At 43.1% G+C, this 20,610-nt stretch overlaps 1 protein-coding gene across 1 annotated transcript; it reads right to left on the bottom strand.

The window, feature by feature from the left end:
- Positions 1-1,305: 1,305 nt before the first annotated feature.
- mxd1 (MAX dimerization protein 1) lies at positions 1,306-20,171 on the bottom strand. The gene is made up of 6 exons (XM_080893003.1): positions 19,276-20,171; positions 18,532-18,631; positions 11,283-11,312; positions 6,870-6,984; positions 6,522-6,681; positions 1,306-5,096 (listed from the first exon to the last, which is right to left on the bottom strand). The coding sequence occupies exons 1-6, from the start codon at positions 19,340-19,342 to the stop codon at positions 4,900-4,902; spliced, it is 669 nt and encodes a 222-aa protein (XP_080749129.1). The 5' UTR covers positions 19,343-20,171; the 3' UTR covers positions 1,306-4,899.
- Positions 20,172-20,610: the final 439 nt, after the last annotated feature.

Here is a 20,610-nt window from a genome sequence, read left to right as displayed (position 1 = left end):
CAAGAATGGTACATGGAAAATGTATTTCAAAACCACAGAAATTCACAAATCCACAGTTCTCAAACACAGAGGGGTTTTTTTTCAGTTCTCTACTGAAGTGTAGTTATAGGCCTGACAAGAAAAACCGTATCCACATAAGGTGAGTAAATTATCCAAGTCAGTCTGCTGGCCTATGTTAGCTTATTGCTCAGAATTGGTTTTTGTTGTACATTCACAGAAATTGCCAGAGTTTACCAAATTTCCTGTTAAAAGTATTGTGTTCATTTATAAAAAAAAAATGACCTAAGGATTTCAAATGTTAACATTGGTATTCAGCTCAGTCATTAGCATTTTGATATATTAGTACATCACATAAAGTTTGGGATGCCTGGTGTAGATGGGATTTGTCACTAAAAGATCTGTGTCAGCATAACATACTTAATTAGTTACACATTGCTAGTAATGTGTTGGACCCCCCTTTGCCTTCAGAACTGCATTAATAGTGGCATAGACTCAACAAGGTGCTGGAAACATTCCTCAGACGTTTTGGTCTGTGTTGACATGATATGATAGCATTTCCACTGTGGCTGGTTATATTGCTGGAAGCAGCCAGCCATATAGGGATGGATGTGGTCACTAACAACACTCAGGCAGGCCTTTCCATGATGTTCAGTTGGTGCGCAGAGAAGTATCCAACTTCGGTAAGCCCGTGTGAACTGTAGCCAGTGTTTTGTGTTCTTAGTTGACAGGAGTGGCCCCTGATGTGGTCTTCTGGCTGGCTTAAGAGTCGACATGTTGTGTGTTCAAAGAGGTTGAGTTACTGTTGAACAATTCGACATTTACCATGCTTTTCCTGCCATGATAGGTCAAGGTACTTGTTGGTCAGTTACAACATGAACTGTGATTGTTTGTGGATACAAAGGGTGGAGAGGACTTGCATTAGATGCAGCATGAAGGGATGCAGCCTTTTCAGGAAACCCATCCCCCTCTTTCTTTTTCCATTCTAGCTTCGTGTGTGTTGCCTGTAGAGCAGCAGTCAGATGGCGGTGATCACACAAACATGGGATTTGGCCAACAGATTACTCTGGAACACAATGGATGGCTGGCGAGGATCAAGCCCCTGCTAAGGCTTTCTTTTTATATTATCTTCACACACACACACAAAAAAAATGCTCCTCATTACCGTCTACTCAACCTCTACGTGAAAATTACCCATTGTATGAGAAACCGGTGGGCTGGATTTCCCCTGACAGCCTCCATTTGTCCTCGTCCCGTATGCTTAATAATCACAAACCATGAACAAAGACCACGACAAGGAGATAGGTAGGTAAACAAGGGTTTCAAATGTTTAATTCATTTTAATATCACTGGCAAATATAAATTGCTGCTCAACGATTCATTATCAAAGGGGGGCTGTTTCTCCCCTCTCTTACATTTGAAGAGATTTCTTTAGAAGACAGTGTCCAAATTCTCCAATTTCTTAAAAAGTTAAGTGCACAAACCTTAATGTTATTATTCAGCAAACAGACGTTTGACCTTTCTGAGAAGAAAGGCAGGAGGTGACGACGATGTTCGATGGAGCCGTGACGAGGGGGTGTTGTCTTGTGTGTTTTGTGTCTAATGCGATGAGAGCACCACGCCTGAGACCCGTCACGAAGAAGAAAAGAAGGGAATGACCTTTGTGATGCACGTCGCTGTTGTCGTAAACACACTGTATGCGTCTGTTAGGCCGTAACAGGTGTGTCCGTTTTGAGCCGCTTTGTATGCAGGGATAAAAGTGTGCAAAAAAAGAAAAGAAAAGCCAAATATACACATGAACGTGAGTTTTCCCCTGATGTGGAAAGCTGTAGCTTAAACAACTGGTCTGACTGTAGTCTTGTTCTTTGAGAGATTCCACACCTGCTTCTTAAGGCAGATGCTGAGAGCACCAGGGTCTTTGTACTGGAAGTGAGAGGGGTGCGATGTGATCACTGACACATACAGTACACTGCCCAGCCACACACACACACACACACACACACACACACACACACACACACACTTTGCCTGAACCACTGATGCCAACGCAGCATGTGGAGGAGGGTGTATTGCTCACACATGGTTGCATGGCACAAACACACACACACGCACACACACACAGAGATTAGTGGAAGACAGAAATGAGACGATGGATGGGGAGGAGAGAAAAAAAAAATTGGTGGCTACCACAGAAAGACATTAATGCTCTTCTTCAAATAAAACAAATAAACAGAAACATGGATTTACAATGTTTTTAAAATCACCCACCCTCTACTACCAAAAAAATACATCTCTGAAGACAATAATGCAGTAAACTCACACACACACACACGCTCACATACTGTACACACACGTATGCACCGACAGATGGCATTACAGTGAACACACCTGCCCACTCACACCTACTTTTCAACACCCCCACCCCCCCAACCCCCACCTGGTTAGCGTGGCTGCACAGTCCCTCTCCGTTTGGACAAAAATAAGCAGCGTTCGACACTCAACGACTAAACAATCTCATATCTATTTTTCTGCTTTCCTTTTTTTTCCTCCTTTTTTTTGTGTTTTTGTGTTTTTTGGCGTACCATCATCATGCTTTAAACTGAGATCTGCAAGTGGCGCATGCACAACACGCAGGGAGCTTCTTTTGGCACCGTGCTGCTACGACTGCAGGGGTTGATAACACGTACATTCAGAAGAAACGACAACAGATCTGCGCTCCTGTCCCTGCCCGTGATGACTGGGAACCACACGCGAAGAGGAGGAGGAAGAGGTGGGGTAAAAAGAAAAAGAAGAAGAAAAAAAATCTCACAAGGCTCAAGAGCCATTTTGTCTGAGGCACGGGCGTGGGGGAGGGAAAGGGGTGTTGGGAGGTGAACCGGCAGCGCCACTGCGCTTGACCCGGACACCGGCTCCTCTCGCTTTTTCTACTTTCTAATCATTTTCTTTTTTAAGTTCTTCAGTTTTTTTGTCCCATTATCCTTCTCTTATGGGCTTCGAAAATGGCTAAAAGAAAAATCAGAATCAGCCACAAAGAAATCACTTCCTAGGAGCACCGTGCTGAATTCAGACAGACACTAAAGCCTCGAGGCACAAAGAGACATTTCTCAATATTTTATGGATTGACTAGGCTGTGCAAACAAACTACATATAGGAAACTCTCAATAAACCTCACAAGAAGAACATAAGCTATAACTAATTAAATAGATTGTTTTTGTATATTCATCTATAGATTTATCTAATAAATACATCTGCTGATAGACACTTCTTTCTGTAAATTATTTACATTAAAAGGTATATATTTCTGCTAAAACAATAAATAGCTATGAAGGCAAGGCGAGGGAGAGAAAACTGATTTAGTTTAGCTGTGAGCAGAGAGAAAGAGAGATCCTGTGTGTGTGTGTGTGTGTGTGTGTGTGTGTGTGTGTGTGTGTGTGTGTGTGTGTGTGTGTGTGTGCTCCCGTTGAAAAGTCAAAGCCGACCATTTGTATTTCCGAGTGATTCACTTCATCTCAAACTGGACTCTCTTCATAAATAACTGGTAGGAACATCCACTCGCAAACCAAAGCAACAAAAAATAATGAAATAATGCTCTCAGCCTCACCTGCCTGTCTTCTTTACATAAGTGGAATGTGCTCTCAGTAGATTCCCTTCCTGTTTAATACCTGGTGAATGGGGCAGTGAAGAAGTAGTGTACAAAAACGTACCAACACCCGCCAGAGCGTACCAGTATTGGGCCCAGTGGCTGGTGTTCATAATATCCATGACAAGCACACATAAGAAAGGGATGATGTTTGAAAAAAATAAAATAAATGCCCCGTCATCAGAGAGCGGCATAAAAACAATCAAACCCACCCCTGAAAACCCTCCCCAGTCACAATCTCATGCTGCACAATTTTTTTTGTTTGTTTTTTTCTTTTTTGTCGGTTTTTCTGTTACTTTTTGCTCTAAAGGGCAGGCGTGGACAAAAGATTACAGGGCAGTTGCGAGCCTGCCTGCCAAAGCCCGAGTACTGAGGGACGTATTGCTGTCGACAGTTTAACATCACTCACACACACACACACACACACACACACACACACACACACACACACACACACACACACACACACACACACACACACGCGCTCTAGTTTAGTGTCCACAAAGTCTGCCGACTGACATGTTTTTCAAACACTCAGTTCATCTGGTGGCATTGCTGCCATGGCTGCAGCGGGAGGGTTGGGTGGGGCTTTGCTAAGGGACAGTGTTTGAAAAAGGTGATAGTTTTGTTTACAAAAAAGCTATTTTAAGTGCAAAGTACCATGCACATACGGTCGACCGGTGAGCGGGGCGCAAAAGCAAAAAAATAAACAAAAAAAGCCCCGCACCATGTCAGCATCACACCTTTGGGAGAGATGGAGCGGTCTGTGTGTGTATGTGTGTGTACGTGCGAGTTGATGTTATGTGTGTGAAGTATGGGTGAAATCTCATAAGTGCTTCCCATGGCTCTTGAGGCATAGAAAAAGAGGCAGTGGGACATTGTGTGGTAACATTCTCTGGCTGAAAGTTGTGTTCTGTTTTTGTGTTTTTTTGTGTCGGATGGGGGTAGGGGTGGTTGGGGGGGGGGTGGAGTGTCTTTGACGTCCTGCTCGTATTATCGGTGCGGAGCAGAGCGGGGGACACCCTAAAGACTGACCGCTGATGATGGGCTGGATGTCTTGGAGGTGTTGCAGTCTGAATGGAAGTCGGTGTGCAGACAGGAAGTCCGCGGAGGCCCAGCTGGAGGAGGGGCCTCAGACTTGGTCAGTCCTGGTAAAGAGGGAGGAAGAAGGGCAGGAAGGGGAGGTGAGGTCGGAGCGGGACCAAGGAGTGGTGAGGGGGCTGAGGGAAAGAGGTGGGTGCTGGGTCAGTGACGAGTGCTGTTTATAGGCTGCAGCCCAGCTGCTTAGCCTTCTCCTGAGTGTCCTGCACGTGCTGCAGGCTGGCGCTGGAGTAGCCCTCATCGCTACAGCTGCTGCGCAGGCTGCCTCGCTCGTCCCCTGAGTCGCTCACGCTGCTGGTGCTCCACTCCAAGTCACCCAGCAGGTAGTCCATCCCCTCCACGTCCACATCCAGGTCCTCTGTTTGAACAACAAGAACACAAACACGACACCATTAAAGAGCTGAATGACAACTATGTCATATTATTCATCTACTCAAGTTTCTCCGCTTATAGAGAGGATGTTATTATTACTAGTAACACTAATTAAACAACTAGTGCGAGTTAATGGTGGAACCTGTACAGCCAGCAGCAGCAGCAGCAGCAGCAGGTAACTCCCTGCTCTGCACATCCTGCAAAAGCTCTTTTTTCCTGTATTTAAAATCCCCTTTAAACAACAGGGACAAAGCTACACAGCATAAGGGTGACACATGCACAGATCTGTTTTCATTTTAACCATTTAAAGGTTTTTGATTTTACTCTTTTATTGAGTGACTTAATGCATTCAGGTTGTTTGATGTCATGTCCCTGTAACCCGGTCCAAATAGACAAAAAAAGAAAAGAAAAAGTGAACACTGACAGTGCTCATTTGTGCTAGGAGCACTGTCAGAGCTACAAATGACTTCCAAACAGGCCGCTGGAGTGAATGTGTCTGACCAAACAATCAGACTTCATTGAGCGCGGACTGAGGTTTCCCACTGGGCCTGGTGCTAACTACACAGCACTGTGGAGCTGATTGGCATTTGCCATAGAGTAGCAGATTTGGCATGTCCACCACTGTCGCCCTGTGTGTTTTTACAGATGAGAGCAGGAGATCAGGGACGTCCTGGTCCAGACCTGGGAGGAAATGTACAGGACATCATCTGTTGTCTCATTAGAAGCATGCCCTGATATCATCAAGCATGCATATGATCCACAAACTATTACTTCTCCATGTTTCTTCTTTCCTCTTTTACATCATTTGCTTTGGAGGGAGGACATTAACCATATGACTAAACAACAATGAATGCCACATAAATGGCACTCAGTATAAACTGCTGAGTATCATTTGGAGTTGCTGCAATGACATTTGTCAGAACGGAGGCGTTTGATGCATAATTTTTTTTCACTTGGATTTTTGGGGTATTATTAAATTGAGCGCTCTGTAGGTTGATCACTTTTGTTTGTATCAAGAAATGTAGCATCCTTTCATTCCTAACACTTTACCTCGTCCACATCAGTATAGATATCCAGAATGTTTTTTTCACATTAAGATCTGATGAGTGTGTTTTTATAAGCAGTGTATTTACTAAGACGCTTTACTTTGCACTGTGGAAGATTGTGTTTAGTGATGATGATGAAGACAATACCTGACACAAGAACAATAAAATGATGCCTATTCTGAACTTCCTGCACAACGGTTCACCTCCATATTTTTTTCATGTGCTTTGAGAGAAGATGTTAAACCATCTGAATATTTGCCCGGAGGTTCCAGACATGAAACATGTGAAGAGTGACATGAATAAAAGCATGTGGTGGTAACAAAGTCGTCTGAGCTGGCCACAGCTCTGCCTGTGTGCAGCCTCACCCTGGTCAGAGTCGGACTTATCAGAGGACTGAGTGGAGCCGGTGCTGTCCATGCGGGTCCTCTCCACTCCCAGCTGCTCTAGACGCCTCCTCAGGTGTCTCCGCTCCCGTTGTAGCTGCTCCAAAGTGTGCTGAGCTTTCCTCTCGCCCTCCTCCAACCTCTGCAAGGAAGAAGGAGAGAAAACGGCGCGCTTCATGAACAGCTCCTAATCTGCTCCTGTGTACGTGTCCACAGCAGCTTATCAGCTACTGAAACACGCAATTACTAACACACTCAGCAACCGCAGCGGTCAACAAATTGCCCTCTTCACACCGATTAGGTGAGTGGTGCATGCGCACATCCACGCACCTTGATGTGATCTTTGGCCTTCATCAGCAGGCTGAGGGTGGTGTGCCTGTTAGCATCTGGTCCCAAGGGAACGAGGGATTTCAAGCGCTCCAAACACAGTCGTAGATGTGCCCGTCTGAAGAGGAAAGATAAAAATGAAGGTGGAAGATGCTATTAAATGTACAGAAAAACAAAAAGCAAAAACAAAACAAGAAGGTAGGCCACTGAAATCTGAAAATCCCTGATAAAAACTAGTCTTTACCTGAGCTTTGAAAAGCTGAATGCAAATATCTTAAACTATCCTGTTTTTTTCTCTCTACAAGAAGTTCTACTCTTGTATTGAAATTGACCTTTTACTTAAAATTCACTTGGATGATTGGGCTTCAAGGACCTCAGATTTTTCACTGAGGGGAAACAAGCAACCTCTTAAAATACATCCAGGGGAGATTTTGTCTTCATACTAAGAGCCCTGAAAGGACTGTGTTTACATTTCTCCAAATACTGACAAATGAACAGGTGAATTATAACGGCAGCGTTTTTTGCCATCTTTTACTCTGACAAGCCTCGAATCAGTCTTGTGTCATTATACTTTTCTAGGAACATGGGAAATAGGTGAAATGACTTATGCAAACGTGCAAACACACATGGAAATACAGTATATTAGGCAAAATCAGTGTTGGACAATTCTAATGAGTCTGAAAGCCAATACACCTTCCTTTATTCCTCTACACAGCCTGAACTGCCTTAGGCACGGCTTCCTGTCTTTCTTCAAGTACTCTTCAGGAATAGTTCTCCAGGCTTCCTGAATGACATTCAAAGCTCTTTGGATGTTGGCTGCCTCTTGTTCTCTGCCAACACAATCCCACACTGCTTTAACAATGTTGGACTTATTATTGAAGTACTGGCCAATCCATGACTGATGGAGTTCCATTGAGTTTTTCTATCCAGGTATACTTTTACTTCATTGGTAGCACGCATATTCTGAATGCTCACATTTAGACAAGTTTAACGGCAGTCTTAAAAAACACAACAAACCAAATCCTAAAGTGATGTAATATGTATCCATGACTACTGCACAGTGACATGGCCAGATAATTAGGACCAATTAGCATTTCTGCGCCAGACTGCTGTGAGGACAGGACTCTTTTTTTTTTTTTTCCCTCATCTGTGGTATGTCTTGTCTCTACTTGTTGCAGGTGATTACAAGCAGCAGTGGATCCTTTCTGTTTCAGCAGGAAGTTAAAGCATTAAATAGAGTGGGAATACTTCCTTATTGTGACAGTAACTGTCATAGTCAGGGTGGAATTTTTTGTCCACTTCACACAAATTGAGTTAGTTCAAAGAGGAGATTTGCGTGTGCTGAAGCAATACCAGCTGATAAGTTCCTAGCATCAAAGCAAATATGAGGAACAAGCTGCAGTGAACTGCCTTTGTACTCTTCAGGCCTCATCAACCAGGTGTCATTACTGCAAGTATTTGTCAGACTGGAGCCACTAAACACTTTCTCCTCTTTAATGCAACCTTTGGGATCAAAGAGTATAAAGGTAGGAGCAAACGGAAAGAGGCGCCCTGTATGTTTCAGGAAGTCAGCAGTGTGTTAACTATTACATAATAGAGCTCGACAGGATGTGCGCCAACGGTCCTCTTAAACAAGAAGAAAACCAGAAAGCCATCTGCACCATATATTCAGAACTGCAACTGATGATTGATGTCACTTGCCCTTTATACCCCAGTCACACACACCTATACACAGTTCACAGCCTCTGTTTCCACCTGTATGCCCCTCAGCCCCTCTATGCTGGCAGCCTTGGCAATTTCTAAGGTCTGGTGGGTGTTGGTGACCACTTGACCCCGCTGTTACACAACACACACCTCCAGCTCCAGCCTCGTCACAGTGTGTACGTGTCTGTGCGCTTGTGTTTGCCTGAGCGAGTGGGCGTGTGTACGTCAGACTCTTCCTGAGAATGAGTGTAAAAATTGTTTTCTTTCTTTCTTTTTATTCTTTTTTTTTGACTGTGCAGCTGAAGGGCTGGCCGGCTGAGCCGCTCACTTATTGTCTGCTGCAAATAATCCTAACGTGAGCGTCACTGCCGGAAAGAGTTTATTCAAATGGTGCGCATGGAGAGCTACGAGGCTGATTTGACTCTGGGCAGTGGAAGCGCACAAATATATTCTCAACCCCTTGCCCTTTAAAAAGATAAACACACAATCGGCGAGCAGAGCTTTTGCACGCACATACAAAACAGCTGAAGCCAAGTGCCTGCTTCTCAGCTGACTCAGTCCAAAGGACATGCAGACTGTCATTACATAACATGGAAATGGTCCGGCCTGTGTTGTTCTGACATAATAAGGGCTGGCTAATGTTTGTTAAACACTGACAGAGAGCAGACTCAAACAGCACGAGTCACATGGCGATTCAGAGAAACACTACGGCGTGGTCCTAACACACAGCTATTCCAGTGACAGGTTATTCTGGTTCACTGTGTCAATAGGTAACTATACAGTAAATGTGGAGCTGCAGCCTCAGGCCACAGCCTACATTTCTCTGGCCTTGTTTCACACTTGCATACGACTGACCTGAATGCATGTGTCTGGTCCAAAATGAGGTGAATGCGCCGCCTCAGTTTGTTATACTCAAAGCAGTTGCAGCTGTCGTCACCCCTTTGACCCAAAATGGTTTCTCCCAACTAGGTCAGCTGGTGCACTTTGCCTGATTAGCAGTAAATCACCTCGCTTTCAGGGCTCTTGCCCTCTGACCTCTAACAGTGAGTAATTTAACCAAGCCAATACTGATGGAAGGGAGGTTGGGTCTCATTGCACTCCTGAGGCTTTCCTAGCAGTGGGCTGCTGTGACTAATTTACTACTCGCCACTGATGGCTTTCCATCATCACGTTAGTGGTGGGAGAAACTAACTAAGTAGGTTCTCTAGTGGTCATAATTGTGTTTTACTGCAGGGTATGAGGTGTGTCCACAAACACATACAGAGGGCTCAGCCTGTCCACTGAGCGGCTGGTTTGGATCATCTAGCTCAGAGAGTGACAGAGACTGTATCAAAATATGACTCCTATTGCTTTACATATGTAAACTGAGGACTTTACAATCATCCAAAAATGGCTTTTATCAATTGTTGGGACAGTTTATGTTCACATAAGCTAAAAGAAAATCAGCAAATTCAGGAAGCAGAATTGATTAACGAGCGTCATGACAGTTTCAACAGTACCTAACTCTAACCGTTCAATGTTTTCACCTCCACCCTTTTGCTAGTAAACCATCTCCTCTGATAACTTTTACATTTATTTCCATTACATAACCAAATTATCATGAATGAATGCTCTCCAAAATGTTGTCAAGACAACCAAGTTGTGCAGCACTGAAACTAGATCGGCTGCTCTCAGGAGCCAGAGAGCACAGTGAGCCACCTGATACAACCGTGACCCCGTCGTTCATCTCATCAGCGTCAGGAGGGCACCGTGACAAAACAGTGGCTCTGTTCAAGCATGAAACGATTCTCTCCTTAGTTCCTTTTGTTCATCATAACTTCCACCCCCCTCAAAAGAAATTACTTAACTACACCATAAAGCTCATTTTATTCTCATTACCCCCTTATCACCTAAATTCAAACTTGATTAGTTACGAGTTTACAAAAAACAACACGTCCACCATGTCTAGATATGCCACGTCTCCCTTCTGCTTATCACGGGTTATACAGCTTACCTCTTACATAAGCTAACAGGGCAGTACACAAATAAAACTTGTGCTTTTGTTTCACGATGGCAACGCGCCAAAAGAGAAAAGGTAAGGTTTATTCAGGACTGTAATCTAGCTCAACTAGTTTCTCTGCAATTTGTGCATTCATGCAACAGGCGAGCCGTCAGCCTTAGTTCGTAACTGTAGGTTTCTTAATCCACCAGAAAGGCGCGTGATGTGAGCCTGTTTAATGTGCATCTGACCTACGTCGGGCCCATCCATATGCAGAAGGGATCCTGCTTCTCACGGGTCTGCTGTGCGGCTTCACCGATAAACCCGAGGATTCCACTGAATCGCGCTCAATAATTCACCTGATAAAAAGTTGAGGTCCAGCTTCACCTGTCTACATACGCGCTGCTTTTCTTTTGATCGCCCACTCATGCATGTAAGCAGGCTCATAAAAGAGGACCAACGAACACGTCACACCACATCACCAGAGATTCGCCTACTACAATTTTAAAATCCTGATAGTCACTCTGAGAGCATTCACCTTAGATCTGGAACTTTAAAAAATGTACCTTCTTTCAAAAAGGTTTCAGATTATGTTACAGGTTACAGGACCTGAACTGGCACTGAACTAATTTAAAGACTTCCTCAGTGTGGGAGGGCATGGGGTGGCGTGAATTGATATTTTCATGGATTGAAGAACACAAACACACAGAGAGATTTGATTTCTTTTTTTTTACCTGTTCTTTTCCATTTCGTTGTGTGTAGACCTGCAGAGATAAAACAAAACACATATGAAAAATCAGACATAATAAAAAAGCCACTGATTAAAATGAAAAAAGCTAAGGCTTCCCCTTCTCCACATGCACCGCAATCCAGGCAGAGGAGGGAGCACGAGAGAAAGGGTTGTGTGGGAGTCTGTGAACAGCCGGAGCTGCTTACAAAATAAGATTCAAAGAGGGAAAAAAAGACAGAAAAAAAATGAAGAAAAGCCTGGGTGTTCTTATGCCTGAGGCCTGTTTCATGGTGGAAGCTTTTTTTAAGGACCACACTCGTACACAGATACGTGATGAGGAGGCCCGACGGTAAACATAGTAACAGTAACCAGAAACAGGAGTAGATGGGACTCTGTCCCTTCATATTGCCTGATTATCCATTGTACATGCAAGCCTGAGCAGAGTGGGGGTGGGGGGAACACAGTGAAGGTAAAATGAGAGATAGAGGTGTGCTCGCGGCCAGCATGACTCTGTCATTGCAGTATTAAAACATCTCTCTATCTGTAACACACACACGTACACACACACACACACAGAAATGGGGTCAAGTGTAGGGTTTGGTAGAAATGTGTCTGACCTGTGAGAGAAAGGATAAACAGGAGAGCAGGTCACGAGCAGAGAAGAAGATCCCCTCTACATTCTTGAACGCTACTCAACCTCCACCTGAACCCCACCATCCACCCCCATGCTGAATCCCAAAATAGCCTCTGCATTTTTCCAGCTCTGCAAACTAATGCACTGTCCTGCCTACACACATACACACAAACACAACCTCAAAGGTGCCCCCTCGTGTGTAATCTCAGTTGCTGGGCCAAACCTGGGTTTAAAGCTCGGGGTTGACCATATTTTCACTGTGTCGCAGCGTGTCACTGCAGCATGTGTGTGGCTGTCTTTCTGCCACTTGCTTTGGGTGTTCTCTCTGTCACTTGGCCCCCTCTAGCCAGTGTACATTCCTGTATGGGGCAGACAGCCGCTAGTGACATAACAGAGCTGGCAGGGAAGTGATCCCACTCACTGAGGCTAGATTTCAGGCTCTGAGACACCTCATAGCTCTCTGCTACTTTACCAAACACACCTATGCCACCACAATGCAGAAGCAATATTTAAGATGACATGCTATGCTAATTTCCAACTCCATCACTGTTCTAGTTACTTAAAGTACAGTCATATGAAAAAGAAGGTTTCCACAGGACAAAACTAAATACACACATTTTCTGCTTGCATAGGAACTAAGATCTTAAACAGCAGCCAGGTGCTGCTAATTAAATGCATTTGTTTAACTGATCATCTCCAAGTGTGAGCACCTCTATAAAAGCTGAGGTTTTTGCAGTTTGCTGGGCTGGAGCACTCAGGTGTGTGTTAACACAGGGCCACAATCTTTCGAAGAGTAGATGGCCCAGCAAATTCCCTCTGTGCAGTGCTCAGAGAAACTACTGGCCTCAGTTAGTATGTTAAATATTAAAGTTCATAACAGTACAGTTCAAAAAAGAATGAACATATGGTTGATTTGGAAAGACTGACAGGAGAAAGTCTCTTCTCTCCCCTAAAAGAACATAGGAGCACAGTTTAGGGTCCCAAAGTTGCACCTGAACAAACCCAAACAATTTTGAAACAATGTCCTTTAGACAGATGAGACCAAATTGGAGATGTTTGGCTATACTACACAGTGCCAGCCCAAAGACCACATATTAACTTATAGAGGGGTGCTGACTTGGACTTATGTTGCAGGCACAGGATTTGGACACCTTACAATCACTCAGTCAACCATGAATTTCTCTGTATAATAAAGTATTGTGAATTATAATGTGAGGCCATCTGTCTGACAGATAAAGCTTGGCTCAAACAGAACGACTAAAAAGAAAATAATTAAGATTCTGCAGTGTCAAAGTTCAGATCTCAACCTTACTGAAATGCTGTGGTGCAATCTTAAGTGAGAAGTGCATCAAAAATACCTGCAAACCCAATGAACTGAACCAATGCTGTCAAGACGAGTAGGTCAAAATTCCTCAACAATGATGTGAGAGACAGATAAAGTCATAAGGAGACAGCTACTTCGAGGTATTGCTTAAAGGTGGTTCTACAAGCTTCTGAATCTTGGGAAAGTACTTTTTTGTCACAGAACTATACAGAGCCTTGTGACAGACAGGCTTGTGGGTCAACCTCAACATTTGTTTTTGGAGAGGAAATCACTGACCAAAAATAGAGAAAACACACAACAAACAAGTCTCACTAAATGAGCTACTGTCACCTCAGAGGTCCTCAGAAGGTTAAATACTGGATCACAGAGTTGCTGCCAAACGATTCACCAGCGCACTTTTCTTTCAGCTGCATCAGCCTGAACAACACGGCGTGATGACCACCGAAAGGCACCAGTTGACTGCAGAATGATTATGGCAAGCTCCTCGTGTAATTTCCACAGTGCACTGTAGTTGCGTATTGTATGAATGTGTGTGTTTGTGAGTGAGGAGGGGGAGGACTCTTTCTCCTTGTCTGTAATGGAGGCGCTGCTGTTCTCCACTGACGGCCAAAAGTGAGAGCAGAGCAGGAAAGACACAGAAGGATGGAGGAGGTGAGGAGAGAGAAATGCGAGAGGGAGACAGAGAGAGAAATGAGGGGGAGGGTGGACTCCTTACTACTGACACACATGCACACGTCCATGCCAGAAACATGGCGAGTCCCCTCCCCCACTACTACTACTCACACATCTACGCTTCGGGGGAAATGGCAGAAACCGGAGGGGCATATGTATAAATTCAAATATAAATGCCTGCCCTATATTTGACCAGAATCAGCAGCAGAAACAACATAAAACTGATCAAATAACACCAATTAATTGATTTGATCTTTTCCAGCAGAGATCAACCCAGGTTATTCTGTACTGTTAATCACCAAGAGACAATGTCAGATCCGACTACATCAAATCATCGTTGCAGAGATACCCTTATTAATGCCGTGTGATTCTGCTGCCCTTAAATAGCAATGAGTAATAGCTGAAAAAAAATGCTTCAGAACTGGAAATGGAAAAAGGAAAGGCTGGTGAACGAAAAGTTGTTTTTTGGTTGTTTTGGGGTTTTTTTTACCAGAAATAGCAACAAACCAAGTAAGTCTACACATGCTAGGACATAATCTGAGTTAGAAGCACGTCTTTTCAATACTCTACACCCTGTGTTTTTGAAATCACAGCAGAAATGGTAGCACACTCCAAATTTGTCCCAGTCACTTTTGTCGAAATCAACTGATATACTGCTCGATGTAATGAATAAGCAGTTGTTTCCTTTAATAAAGAGGACCAATGCTGTATATTTTCAGCTTCATATATTTATTTCTAGACCAGAGGAGCTTTGCATAATTTACAGTTCAAAATAATGGTCACATATCTCTCCTAATGGGCCTTTGTGCCGCCGTTCAGTTCACAATCCACGCGAAAGAAGCTGCTTTAGCTCCCCTACCCCACAACTTTCTTGTGATTGCCCCACATGAAGAGAAGGTTTGCAGAGGAGATGGGTGGGGCTTCTGAGATCACAATCAAACTTGATTGTGTCAGAGACAAACATTAACACTCTCATTGACATCATACACAGCTGTGAATATAAAAAAAATGTCCTAAATTCATATTTATCTTATAGCAGGCCTTAGTGCAGCTCCATCACTTCATTAACTGTGAAACAAGCCGTTTTTAGCTCTTCTCCTTTAACACCACAATTTTCTGAACTAAGCTTTCCTCCGATTAACTGTCCCTCATAAAGACATTGACTGATCAGCAGATTGGTGAAGCTTCTATGCTCACAACCAGAGCTGCATACACTCTCTGACATGATAAAGATCCCAGAGTAGAAAAAAACTGTCTGAAGCCTGAGTAATTGGCTTTCTGGGATTACTGGGACATACTCAGATGTCATTATTTAAACCTTTGACCATATTTAGTATGAACATCATAACTGTATAGATAAGACAGGAAATGTATATTTCAGACATGATGCTGGTTTCTATAAGTTGGCTAAACTGTTTTCTTTTGACTACACTTGAATTCTTGGCCACAAAGTTATTAGATTAACCATCCAGAGTCAGGCTGGTCAGCTTTATGAGTCACAAGATGCACCTCAACTTCTTCCAAATTCATTTCCTCCATTGCACATTTAGTTTTCCCTCTTTTATTGTTTACTTTTAGTTACGTCAGCCACTTACAGAAAACCACACAATGTTTTTTGTTTTTTTTTAAAGTATACCAGTGATCAGGAATAACAGGAAAATGTCTAGATTTCTATCAAATCAGAGGCAGATGTAACTGCTACAAAAACCATACAAATACAGGAGTAGAAAAGAGTGTTGATAGTCCAGAAAATATACCTACAATCCTACATCAGATGAGTCCTACACAAAGCAGATTATGCACCCCAGCATATATTTTCTGCACTGACGGATGAACAATGGATGAACAGTGTACCCTCATGGCAATACACCTGATACACCAGTTTCACCAACAAAGCATGTCTCTGAAATATTTTTAGAGGTATTATGAAACTCTTCTGTAACTGTAGCATCGAAACTTTTTATTGCAGCTTCATGCAATATGAACCATCAAGCACTTTAAAATATTTATATTAATTACTGGATCTGTGCAAACAGCTGGTGGTGCTCTCATCAGTTGCTTCTTTGATCTGCTGCTTTTTTAAAATGTTTGAATGAAAAGAAGGCACATAAAGGTTGGGATCAACAATATGTCAGTTTTGTGTTTACTGAAGGACAGAAGCAGGTGCCTAGATGTCACTGTTTTATCTCAAAGATCAGTTTCCAACAGCCTTTAATTTACTTCATCCTCTCTGTTGAAACAATCACCTGCAGTAGTTTAAACCTGCCTTTTCTTTGGTCAAGTTTGTACACACAGGAGATAACTTCCTACACAGGATCATGACAGCGAACTGGAGTCCAATCGCAGAGTGCAAATTGATCTACGGATTGCGGAGGCAACACAAATCTGTCCTCATACCATTGATTTACGGAATTCAGGTTAGAGACTCTAAATTGACTAGTGTCCACTTAGAAGACAAGCGCAGCCCGGACTCACCACCACCGGACTCACTTAAATGTCTTCTGCATCACCTTGACTGACCCACTTTTCCTTACTGTGGGGTCATTGACTTTAAGCCAGGATGACGTTTGTATCTGTCACTCATATACTTTAAAGAACACATGGGGAAGACTAAACGTAATCTTAACCTAACAGACTCACACATACGTGTGACATCAGAGGACCTTTTCTGCAGTGTTATATATGAATTAGCCATTAGACTCTGAATTACAAAATATTACTTGGTAGCAACACCTAAAGTGGCCTATGCATACAGCATGTCAGTGCTGTTGACAGATTATGGAGCGCTTCTAAAGCCCTGTCCACATATAAGGTGAGCTGATGGGTGGACACCAGCAGATATTTCAGGTTCTGGTTGCATAGGTTATCCTCTTGCACATGTGCCACCCTGTCATATGTCAGTCAACACAATCCTTTACCACCATTGGTAGATGCTTTTCCATCAATAATTCACTGACAGATAAGGCATAGTCTGCACATCATGTAAATGTTAACTCAGCCTACGTACAGTAAATCTTTTTCATACAAGCTATGGATTGAACATGTACGCATGCACCCTGTGCCATGGGGTGCATGGCACAGGCACCCCATGGCAACCTCATATAATAGGTTATTTATTATATAATACTGTTTATCAGAATTTTCTTCTCTGCAAATATTTCGAATCAAATAAATAACTAAACAATGCAATCAGCTGCTACTCCAGTAAGTCTTTAATCCTTTGTACCAACTCAACCTCCACCGACTCAGTATGCAGCTAGTGAGACTAGCTCTTGCTCTTCTATGCAGCGTCAGTGAGCTGAACCAGTTCTCTATGTGCTGCAGATTCTGCTTAGAGAGGTCTTCCATCTCCAAGTGAAACTTCAGGGTAGAGGGACAACTGTAGTCACTCGCTGTACACGGTGGAGTTGGAGCCTGTCCAACCCTGGGAGAGATCCTCTCTGGGGAAGCATGGGGATCACTAAAACTGCAACATAACTTGAAAGCTAGCTGGTAAACCAACATGAGGCAGTAAGGGTCACCTGGTTACCAATGACTAAACATTCATGATAAGAACACTGTCCATTAGTAAACTGACTGCAGATAGTGTTATTCTATGAGAAAATAAGAAAATAAATGCTGATATTTTCACTATATTAGGTATACTAAAAACTGAACACGTAAAACACATACGTGAAAAATACTATTATAAGTATTGTGGTATTTTGTGTTGGTTGAAGAAACAAAGATGCAACAGGCAGGCGGTAATTCTAACAGTTAAAACATTAGCTGACATCAGCTGTGCTCTCACTGTGGCAGTCAGTGATAAAAAAGATAATAGATAATTCATAATCCTATGTTCTATTCTTCATCAACATCATAAAGTGTGCAGGAATGACTGAAATGCAGATATGGTGATCAGACACTAACCGTATCTATAGCTTACAGTGGAAGATCAGAGAGCTGACTTATTTTCTGTAACAATCCGAAAGCTTCTACGGATAAGCTCTCAGCAAAATACATGATCAGATACATACAAATACAATTTTTTTTGCAGATATATTACGTAAAAGGCATTAACATGTTATTTTGATTATAAAATTGGCCTAGCCTGTCTGTCTTTTCTTTGCAGTTAGATTGGTGTTTGTAACAGTGTGTCTGACCCGGTCACTATTTGATGTCAAAACAACAAGGTAGTGTCTCGCAGTCATAACCCTTTTCAAAGCTTTGGATGTTTGATTGTGACCATGTTTGGCCAAGAGCACAAAGTCGCTGTTTCAACAGCGTTGCTGTGAATATAACAAATTATGCAAATAGGAATGAGGCTGCTATCTCTGAACTCACTGCACTTCCTGCCATTTTAAATTTGGGCAGTTAGCGTGTCCACCTGGAAGCACAGTACAGAAATGCATAAAAAAAAAATTTTTAAAAATGAAAAAGCAAGCCTCACATCACAAGCACCAAATAAGGATTTTGACTTGAAACACAAACACTAGTGTGATGAAGAATGGCTTAATCCTCCAAGAAGTGAGGAGGGGAAGAGAAGGGGGGGGGGGGGGTGCGGGGGACCCCTGAAGTGGGGATGTGATGGGCGACTTGTTGCAGAGCAGGAAACCAATCAGGCATGTACAGTTTTGCCTTTACCTGCTACTTGTGTTTTTCTTGCTTTTGCTTTTCCTTTTCAAACTTTCCCTCTCCCGGCTGCTGATGAATGGCGGCATGGAGGCATAGCCATGTTCAGCTTCTGCAAGCAAGTAAACAACATAGTGGTCACATGTCCTGAAATCCTGCAATGGAAAATATACCCACAGTGAACAGAAGGAGAGACTGCACAATGTGTCACATTTCAGCTTTAGCTTTTGGCATCCCGCAGCAATGTCTTATGCTTTTTAGCAGGCATGCGGGGAATGGGTCTCAAGTAGTATCTTTTAGCCCTTTCCCCCTTCCTCGGGATGGACAATGATGTCATCTTGAACTGGAATAAACCCCACTAGCAAACCACAACAGAAGGAAAGGAGGGGCGTCCACGAAAACAATGTCTCCCTGCACATCTGCCACATATGCATTCATTCTTTCATTATCGCGAATGCAAATGCCCGTTTGTCTTTACACGTATGCATTATGCGCCTGCAATCACATATTTATTAGCACCTGTTTGGGGCAGGTGATGCAGCCTGCTGAATCGATGCGTGAAATTCGACATTTATGAATTTATTTCATGGCCTGATTGTTTGATGTAATAAGAATAATAATGGGAAGCAACAGGATTTAGGAACGCATCAAACGACGTGTGCTTAAATCCGAGTGATTCGGAGGGGGAGGGGTGTTAATGTTACATTGCACAGAGTGAATAAGAAAAGAGTAGAAAAGAATACAATGATACTTTACCTCGTTCCCTGCGATCAAGGTACTCGGCTGCTTCGATCAACATCTGCACCATTCCGATCGCCGCCATTTTAAACAATAACACTGATAATTTAACAATCCTAAAAGGAATTCCGTGGCTGTACACAGGCTGCTTCAGGGTCCTGCTTCTTTTTCACACTTGGGTAGCTCGCTGTTCTGTCAGTTATTATTTTTAAAGAGCCAGAGAGAGCGCGTTACAGAGTTGGTCCTTCACTGTTAAAGGCCTTGAATGCAGCACCAGTCAGTTCGAAAAGCCAAACTTCCTCTGTGGTTGTTAAATTAAGGATATGGTGTTAGCTGGCTAGTAAGGGCTGACACTAATAACACTTCTTCAGGAGCTAAGGTTACTTTGTTCCCTTTTAAGTCAAAATGCCAGCTAAATATCGTCAGCTTTATAGTTGGCTCTTCGAGAAAAGACGGCTTGTTGACAAAAACAAAACGAAAGGCTGTGTGACATACAAAAATAATCCCCGAATTGCTCTATTTGGTGAAAAAAAGGCTGGCTAACGTTAGCGCCAATGTTAAGCTGTCAAATTAAATATGGAAAGTTCTTGCTATCTCGGTTGTATTTGGAAAAGCTTCGGCCAGTGAAAAAAGAACGTTAGCATGTACAGTTGCTAGACACTTGCCTTGTGAAAATTATATATATATATATATAAAAGAGCTAGCTGTTTTAAAGTTCAGCCGACGATGTCATCCAACCTTATCGGTTCAGAGCTATGGCTGGTTAGTTTTGCGCCGGTTTAACGCGCGATAAGTCTCGCTGGAAACGCAGATAGCGACTGACATCAACTGAAGAAGAGTGACTGTTTGTCAAACAGCTTCCAAAATAGTGGCTTGTTGATCTGGACACCAGCTCTCTACTGTACTGTACAAAGATTCTGGGTGCTGCAATGTGATTGGATACTGAGTATAACCTCTCAAGCTCCTATTCGGCGTTAAAACCGTCAATTGCAGAGAGGGTTCAGCGCTTACTTCAACTGTGGACCTTAAGCAGCCATTTTGGTTCTAATTAACATCGGCTGAAACACACTGTGTACAGCCACAATGGAGACAGTTTCTGCGCTATACACTCCTACACAGTAATTGGTTGTTTTTTTCTATGAACTTGACAGCTATTGGCCCTAGTGGGCACGAGCCTATCTGACAACGCCCGCTTTTGACAATCAACACGCCTCTCTGCCATGCTGTTTCTCGGTGTATGGCAGCGATTGGCTCCCGTTGTGTCATTTAATAAATTTTGTGATACATGATTGGTCCAATTCACATGACCTCTTATCATTGGTCTCTTTCTTCTCCGTCACAAACTATCTGCAC

This window comes from Rhamphochromis sp. 'chilingali', assembly GCF_963969265.1.
Source record: "Rhamphochromis sp. 'chilingali' genome assembly, chromosome: 10".
Taxonomy (NCBI): Eukaryota; Metazoa; Chordata; class Actinopteri; order Cichliformes; family Cichlidae; genus Rhamphochromis; species Rhamphochromis sp. 'chilingali'.
The sequence above is the reverse complement of the archived record's forward strand: the minus strand, read 5'-3'. Positions and strand labels throughout refer to the sequence as shown.